This window comes from Nestor notabilis, unplaced genomic scaffold, assembly GCF_000696875.1.
Source record: "Nestor notabilis isolate BGI_N333 unplaced genomic scaffold, ASM69687v1 scaffold16810, whole genome shotgun sequence".
NCBI classification, from domain to species: Eukaryota; Metazoa; Chordata; class Aves; order Psittaciformes; family Psittacidae; genus Nestor; species Nestor notabilis.
Genome location: NW_009910883.1, coordinates 10,349 through 19,620, shown reverse-complemented (window position 1 = coordinate 19,620; position 9,272 = coordinate 10,349). Strand labels below are relative to the sequence as shown.

The following is a 9,272-nucleotide window of genomic DNA, read 5'->3' as shown; positions in this document are numbered from 1 at the left end:
CACCCGGGCCTTGAACACTGCCAGGGATGGGGCAGCCACAGCTTCTCTGGGCACCCTGTGCCAGCGCCTCAGCACCCTCCCAGGGAAGAGCTTCTGCCTCAGAGCTCATCTCAATCTCCCCTGTTACCAGTTATCTTTCAGTTTCTCATCACAGCCTTGAGCGAGTGCACTCAAGCTGCTTTCTTGTCAGAGCTGAGGTGTCTACAGCCAGCTCTGGTGTCAATGCTGGACTGCGGAGATGTGTCTCAAGAGAGGTCTGTCATGTCTCCACTCCTCTCTGTGTCCCAAGAGTGCAGCTGTCTAGTTGTCTCGGTGTGTGTTTTATATATATATATATATATATGTGTGTGTGTGTGTGTGTATATACATAAAACCTATGCTGTCAGCCTCCTCTCTGGGATCATTTAGGACATCAACCATGAATTCAGAAGAAATGGCTCCTAGTCCTATTTCCACAGTGGACAACACCTCTTCACCCCTCAAGGGATAGGTCAAAAAGAAATAATCATGTAAAGAGAGGTTAAAATAGCACCAGCAGTAATGTCAAGGACAAGGCTGAGGAAAACTCAAGGTAAACAGGAATAGCTTTCCACAGATTCAGTATCCAGCCCTTTACAAAGCAACAGATGATTCCTTTCTCATTTATGCCTAGCTGTAAATATTTCATTGACTCTTCTCTCACTGCTGAGTAGCTTTAATGGCATTTACTTCAGTAAAGTCCTGGGCTGCTGTAAATCAAGGACTGTTCTAGGCTACTCACCATGGTCATGGGCAAAAACAAACAAGTTAAGTCCTGTCAGCTTCTGAGCCAACTCATCATAGCGGCCGCAGTGCTCCCCAGCGCCGTGAGCGATGAACACGAGGGCCCTAAATGGAGCATTAAGGTATAAATCATTAACTTGGCAATCAACCCACAAAGGTTTCAGAGCTGCAAGTAAAACCAGCACATTTAATCCAGCAACAGCATTTCAGACATCGGCAAACGCAAGGCAAGTATATAATGGCTGAGGTGGGTTTGAACAGAGGGGGAAACGATTGACATCCTGATCTACCATCACCCTGGTCCTCACCAGGTGGTAGTAGGACAGACCACATGGAAGTCAGCCCCTCGTGGGACAGTCAAGCTCTTTCCCATTTATCTGCTGCCATGGTCTGCTGCACACTGAAGATGCAGATGGGCATCAGCATCAGTCCTTGAGCTGGATAACTCCATCCTGGGCTTGAGGTGTCTATGCTGCTCCTACAGTGTAAGGGCAGCCATTGATTTATTTTGGATTGGTATTTCTCTGTGGTTTCACATGTAAATACTGTCTTCAACTTTATAACTTGCTATGATGTCTGATGCTACAGGGCACTCTAAACAATGGCATTTCAAGTAAAGCAGAGACAACTTTGGTTGGAGTTTGGAATTTAATCTTCTGACCCCAATACTGGTGATTTTACCATTCCAGTTACTGCCCCAAAGCAGTTGATTCCCTTTGATGATTAGAGTGACTCTTGCATAGCCACCATATGACTACAGACTGGGATCACACAAACAGTCTCACAGACACTTCCTTTTGATAAACACACAAATATTTATCTTTGGAACCTTCAAAGATTCAGCTTTACCAATTTTACTGGAACGGCGTCAAGCGTGAGTGACTGAAGTTGAAGGAACTTTCCAGGTGTTTTTCCCAGGCAATGTTTGCCTAGGATTAGACCAGTAGAAGTAGCAATGAAATTACAGAAGTTTGCTGAATTTCACTGGTGACTATTTAAAATCCAGTTTTGTCATGAGAAATATGATTTGTTTGTTTAAAAGTATCATCTGTCACTGCAACATCAGCAGCCACAAAACAGTTCGAAGGCTACCAGTTAGACATTTTCAGTACATTAACAGGGAAATACTCAATGAACTGACAACATAAAATAATGGCAGCAGTCTACAGCTAGTGAATTCCTCAACTTTATTGTGACTGAGGTTTTGAACACCTTCTTAGACAGTGTATTCACTGCAATAAACCGCTTTGATCTTAATATATTTAAACTTAAAGAAGGTGTTGGGTGATGAAGAAAGTCCTGCTCTAGCTCTTTGATTAGTACCTGCTTCACAGTATTGCTCACGCTAGACAACTTGAAAGAGAAGTCATCAGAACCAGAAGGATTTTAGAGAGCACACTGCAAACACAAAAGCAGACCTGCAAAGATGCTCTGGTATCTGTCTAATACTAATTAGCAAGGGTGAGGTTAGGTCATGTAGCACATTGAATTTGTTGTGCTGTACAAATGTTCTGTAGTATCACTGAGGGTTTCAAAAGAGTCAGTGTGGAGCAGTCAGTTCTTCCTGTGCCATCTGCCCTCATCAGTAGATTTGTCAAGTTACCAGTGCACGTGCCAGACAGGCTGATTTTCAGGGTGCAGCATCTATTACTATAGCTCCAAATACTGAAGAAATGGAGACACTGCTCCTTCCACAGTGGAGAATATGAACTTTCTACAGCAGAAGCATCACTGCTTTACATGTCCCACTTCTCTCAGATGCAGGCAGCCCTGCAGAGACACTGCAGCGGGTGCTGGGACAGCCATTATCCTATGCACACCCCTGAAAACCAGAGGCACCATCCAAATGCTTCTGCCTCCACTTACCTGTAGTGGTCTTGAACCTCAGCCCTGGTCCTGGGTCACCTAAAGAGACATCACAGTCTCTGTGATGTCTCCAGTGTGGGGCTGACGGACGTGCCAGACATTCAGAAACAGCAGCCAGGCTGTTAAACTAAGGCAGACTCTAAGGCAATGTGAGAAAGAACCGTGCACCCATCACGTTGATATCCAACACAGCCAGGTGAAGTTTCTCTGCTGTATAGATCCTATTAACTGGCTCTTGACAGCTTCCCTGCTCAGTGTCTTACTGAAGCCCTCAGTTATTCTTCAGAGTTTTTTCTGCTGACTAGGCACAGAGATTAAGGTGCAGCTTGGCTGACTGAATACAGCCCTTTATTTCTCAGAGAAACATTATTTGAATGTATGCACTGAAATGCATCAAGTGAATGAAACCTAAAGGGAAGCTGGCAAAGAGATCTCTGCCAGGAAATTCTTGCTGTTATTTCATCCCCTCTGACAACAAAGCCCTAATTTTGCTTTCATTCCCACTGCTGCAGCACCACGACTTTGCCTGACAGCATCCTGCTAGATGCTCAGACCCCTCATCTCACTGGGAAACCACTGAGAACAGAAAACCTCAGTGCTTCAAAGGGGCAAGGTGTTCCTTCACCCTCTCCTCTCGTCTAGCACAACAATAGTAGATGTCACAGAACTCAGCCTTTGGACACCGCAGGGAAGAGACTTGGGTTATTATTTGCCTGCAAAGCACTTGAATAAGATTCCTGGGACTGCTTGTGCCTTAAGAACCCCAGTGTCAGTAGCTGTCAAAAAGATTTAGATGCTTCTGGAAGTTTTGCCCTATCAATAGTCATAACCAAGGAGTAAATTCTCCGAACTCTTATGCTGCGACAGAAGTAGCTTGTTTCGTTGTTCAGTAAAAGCATTTATGCAGCTCTTCAGCTCCAGCTTTCGGGCGGGAGGGTCTGAGCACAGGGGCCATGCATTAAACACAAAAGCTTGAGAAACTGAAATGAGTGCGAGTAGCATCTGAGCAAGGATTGAAGGATTCAGTTCTTTCACCTGATCTCCATTTTCAGTTACAAACAAGTTTGGATTTGGCAAATAATACCTGAAAGCAGTATAACAAATACAGGGTTCATCAGATTCTCACTAGCAAGTTGGCACAAAAACACAAGAAGCGATGAGATGACTGACAGCAGTTCCTCGCTGTATGTAAACATATTGCAGACACCCCCCTGCTCTCAAATGGCAGCCTGCTCCTTCCTACCACAATGGCTGGAACAGCAGAGTAGCTGAGTCTGCTTTTAATGAAGTCATGTGAAATTAATCCAGAATCCCTGGGGGCTTTAGGATGCTGCAGGACTGCAGTGCCTCTGTGTGTGACCTCGGTGGGAATTTTGCTTCAACAAGGTTTGGGTATTGGCCATGTAGCAAATGGATCCTGGGGAGAAACTTCTTCACCTCCAGCTCCTGCAATTGCACTGGTGAAATCCTTGGAAATGGGTCCATCTCCAGTAGAAAGCATCACACAGATCCCTCAAAGCTTTCTGGTGCAGACTGACCCGTGCCTGAACCCAAACTAATGCCGGTCTCTCCAACCGCATGCCGGGAAACATGATGCATCTTTGGAAGCTTCAGCTGGCTTTAGCTGGTGGAACTGTAGTTGCTGAACATCTCAATACAGCATTGCTCTGGCATCTGCTCAAGGAAGCACTTAATCACACCACAGCATGGTTTGCCCACACTCGGCAGGTGTGTCTCCGCACAAAGCCAAGGTGTGAGCTGAGAATGAGTAAGCATCCATGTGCTTGCTCCCACCTAACTGGTGCAACAACAATTGTGGCTATTAAAGGAAACCAGTTTATGGCCTGCTGTTTACAAAAGCAACAGGCAGTTTTCACACATCCTGCCCTTCCCATAGCCTTCACCACCTCCTCCCCCTCCCTCCCCACCACAGGTTTCTGCCTCCAGGTACTGCTCAGCTTGGGAAACCGATGCTGTTACTTATTACAAGAAGTCAGCACAATTATTTGTCTTTACTGTTCAAGTCAACCTCCAGCTGTGCCCACTTATCTCCCATTAGCAGGTGATGGTATATAGCATCATAGAATCAGAATGATTTGTGTTGGAAGGGACCTTAAAGCTCATTCAGTTGGCCAAAACACAGCCCAGGACTTGGGTCCTGCTGGGCATAAAGGCCACATTCTTGCTTTATTTTCAACAAAAATCATGTTAAAACTGATCTAGATGAGGAAGTCTGTGCATGTTTTTATATATGTGTATGATTTCAACATCTTGTTGTGTGTCTTCTGGGGATCCAGCCACTTCTGTGGGACCCAGTAGATGGTCTTTTATTGCCAGAAAATAACCCAAAACACTGGGACTGAAGTGAAGAACTGAAGACAACCTTCCAATGGCTGCATGTACAAAATATGCAGTCTTTTCCACCCCATCCAAAAGCATCCCTTTTCAGAACCATGTTTCAGTACTTGCTTAACCTCAGGAAACTTTCTTCAACTCATGAAAGTGAGTAGGACTTACAAAGTACAAGAAGAAAGTTAAAAAAGGATTTATAAATGCTGTCCTGAGTAAGGACTGATTTAATCACACCTGGAAGTCATTTCCTGAATCAAGCCCTTGCAACTGAAGATAATACCATGTTATTCTATGTAAGACAACTATGCTTTTCATTTGGTGTTATGTGTGTTGTTACCAGAACCAGACCAGCTCTAACAAAGAACATCTGACTTGAGCAGATTTCAATACTTGACACTAAATTCCTAAAGTAACTGGCAGCAAAGCTCCAGGTCAGTGAAGTGGCCAGAAAAATGAGTGCCCCACTGAAATTCAGTACCACATTTTGGTGTGCTGTTTGAACTGACGCATCAGTTCCTTTGTAGCCGGCAACAGCCTGAGTCTTAGAGCCACAGTGAACAATTAACCTTTATTTATCAGAAACATTTCACTGGTGCCATATTTGGACAAGCAACTGGACAGTTGCTCACAGCCCTTTATAACTTGTTAAAGATGTCATGCCATGTATGTATATTTTGTTTTCAAAGTATGTTATAATGGAAAATCAAAGTTGTACGTTCATGTGTCAGCTGGGTTAGTGTCCTCACTGCTGATGATTAGTTATCTTTCACATAATAAGATTATGCGTTAAGCAGCTAGTAACATTGTTGAGCTTTAACTGTCATTCCCATTTTTTCATCCTTAGTATTTGGTTAAGGATTACATTTTTTTCTACATACTAATAATAAAAATATCCAGCTAATAATTTTCAAGACCATAAAGAAGAATGAATTGTTTTGTTCACTACTGGTGACCATTTCTCTGGAGGGCTCTTGAGTCTCTTGCTTTGGGTGTAAGACCTGAAGACTGGAAGAGGGATGACTCTGTATCTGCTTTTTGAGTCAGCTTTTGTACTCTTTTTTTCCCTGCCTGAGGTGCCTGAAGCAACCCTGACAAAACCTGGGCATGGGCAGGGGCTACAAATAGTTACAGCAATTTCTCTCATGTTGTGCGTGCTCCTGACCTATGCAGTGAGTCTGGCGACTCCGGTTAGACAGGAATATTTATGGTGAGCCAGGTGTGTCCCTTCGTGCTGTCCTTCTGTCTCCAGGAAACGTGTTATGTCCCTCTGAAGGTACAAAAGGCAATGACTTTGCTCCCAATTCCAAGCCATGTTTCAAGGAAGCTTTGCTTGTTCTCCTGCTCAGTTTTTTGGAGAAATGCATTCTTAGCCTCTGCTCTACCGGCCCATGGCTTAGCCGTGTTGGTCCATGGTCTGGCTAGCTGCCTGTCTAAAAGGGCTACTGTCAGCTTCAACAGCATCCTACTGTCTAACACCAGAAAGACCTAGGGCTCAGTCTTAAAATCTGTGCTTGCTTCTGTAATCAGCCCTCTTGCAACACATCTGCAAGCCTGGTCCCATCATACACCTCAAAATCACACTTCCTCATCAGCACAGTGTTAGGAGGACACTTGAGAACTGCCATGGCCTCAGGAGGAGTAGCACAGGTAAGTTATTCAACAACACCAGAAAGTGTAGGCACCATAAATCAATGGGGCAGGGACAGAACTGGTAATACAGATATATTTCAAAACAAAAAGTTCAACAGGATCTAGCTAGAGCCAGCACAAAACAATGTGGAGAAACAGCTTACACTGATTTATTGCAGCTCTTCGGAAAGCAAGCCCTCACTGAGGATAACTCATGAGTGGTCTAATACAGGGAAAAGAGAGGAAGGAAACTTCAGGTGGGGGTGGGAGGGAAGGAATTATTGAAACCTTGCAACCGCATAGCTCTGGACAAATCTCTGCAGGGCTAACAGTTGAGACCAGCTGTATTTTGTTTCAAGGAAGCTTTGAAGTAGTATTTTAGGGGACACAAGGCTGAGATCAGAGGTGAAATGCATGGTGCGTAGCTTAAAATTCATGGGCCAGATCTTCCCACCTCTTTCTCGTTTAAAACTGAGGAGGAGGGATTCTAGGGTTACACGGGCTGCCTTGGGGAGACACTCCTCCACTTTGATATAAGAGATGGGATTTTCCTTGGCAGAACTGACTGCCAGAGCTGCTGCTCTACAAGGCAGACAAACACTCTGGAGACACGGGCAGTTCAGGGTTTGCTGCTGTGATTTCCTCTTGCTGCTGCCCTTTTACAGAGCACAGGAATCCTTGAAAGAATTGTGACTTCTGTTTTCAAAGAGGCAAGGTGCAGGCATTGCTACACACACAGGACTGAGGAAGGGATGACTTAAGGGGAACCCAGACAGAACTGGGTGGGAGTAAGGCTGGAAGTGGACATCCCAGTTCTGTTCTCTGCTCTGCTTCAGCCCTTCCTCGGTACAAGTGCTATAAAAGACATAAACCAGAGGTCATATCTCCCAAGGGGAGCTACAAGAATGAAAGCACAAAGCATTCTTTCCAAGAAAACTGTGCAAAGCACTATTTAAGTAGAAGACATCAGCTGCAAAATTCAAGTCTATTGGAAATCACAGCCAGCATTTTTAGGTCAGCTTTAGGCTGTGGAAGAAGAATGCTCAGAGAACCAGTTGGGGGTGTTGGTTGATGAGAAGCTCAACATGACCCAGCAGTGTGTGCTTGCAGCCCAGAAACCACCCATGCAACCAAAGTACGGTGATCAGGCATTATTGCCTTATGCGGGCAAATCTTCACTAGATGGGAAAAGAGCTGTGAATAAGTAAGGAACAAGAAAGGGGATGACACTTTACCTGTTCTCTGAACTTGGGATAGTATGAGATTATTACTTTCTAATAAAGCACCAACTGTGCAATTCCCGATTGCATGGCAGTGCTTTAAAGCAAAACGTAAAACTTCAATTCCCTGGAATACTTGGACCTGATAGCACTGTTTGGAACCAGGCAATTCCACCCAGAATGTGGAGCTCTTGATTACTTCCTGCACTGAGTCAATTACCCCTCCTCGCTTTTACCAGCCTGAGCCAATTTTGTCTGTGTTGGCAGAGATCTTAATTGCCCATCCTTAACGAACTGAGGAACTCAAGAGAAGTTCAGATGTCACAGATAACATCAGCTGATCTTTTTCGGCATGATTTTCCAAAAGCCAGGCTGGAATTATCCCAGAGACTCGGAAACAGAACCGCAAGGATTGATTTCTTAATCATAAAGCACTTATGTATATTTTAACATACTTTGAGATTAAGCACATTAGTTTCTAATGAATAATCCTATCTTGGCATATCCCAGAGCTGCACTTCAGCCCTGCCCATCTATGAGAGGAGTCTTTGCAGCGAGAGGCTTTATTGGCTCTGTCAAAATCAATATCAGCAGCTACTCCTCTGGGAAATCAGTAATGTCACTGGCAAAGAGTTTGCCAAGGCTTTGAGCATGTTCCAATTAATTTAATATTCCACGTTTGCTGTAGACCTGAGGTGGGAGAGAAAGTTGAATGTAAGCAGTTTAAACATGAGACACAGGGATCCTGCTAAGACGGTGATGGCTGCAACATGTGCTTTAAAGGCTGAAATGTTTATTCACATTTTGAAGCAAAGTAGCTTTGAACCGAGGCTGATGTGCAATGGTTTACCTACAGATTACTTAGAAGTTAACAAATATATACAGACTTCAGCATACAGCTGCCAAATGTAGGTTTGTGTTATTTCTTGGCCACTCTGAGCTAATCTGGCTCTCCAAAGACTTCAGCTACGGAGGCTTGCTTCCTAAAATGTTCCCTCATTTCCAACAGCAAGGCAGCTTCACCTATGGCAGCAGGGGCTGCCACACTAATGTGTATAAGAAACTCATTGCCATGAGTTTTAAACACCGTCTTGTTGGTTTGCTCTTAAATAGGATTAGATGTAATTGCTTTACACTCCAAAAGGTGAATGGGGACCTGACCAGCTTGGGTTGCAACTATTAAAATAAGGATGAGTGGTAACAATAAAATAAAAGAGTACTTAGTTCGATAAATCCTTGGCTGCAATCACTTTAGGTACAGGCAAAGAAAGCTAAAGGCATGTGGGATGCCTTTTCTGCAGAAAAGCTTAAAATAGAAAAGGAAATCAATACTCATTTACAGTATCTGGCAGTCACTGAACCAAAACATACATGTACACCTACAGCAGAGCAGAAATAACAACATTTATCTAAACCACAAGCTGTTATTCTGCTGCAGGAATG

The 9,272-nt window shown here is 44.1% G+C and overlaps 1 protein-coding gene across 1 annotated transcript in view; it reads right to left on the bottom strand.

The window, feature by feature from the left end:
* The window catches only part of LOC104403848 (monoglyceride lipase-like), a gene marked incomplete at its 3' end in the record, with an annotated part of 45,290 nt that overhangs the window by 26,330 nt on the left and 9,688 nt on the right, over nt 1-9,272 (bottom strand). The window contains exon 2 of the mRNA XM_010012120.1: nt 761-867. Coding sequence (XP_010010422.1) covers nt 761-867 — 107 coding nt within the window. The remainder of the gene's footprint in view (nt 1-760; nt 868-9,272) is intronic.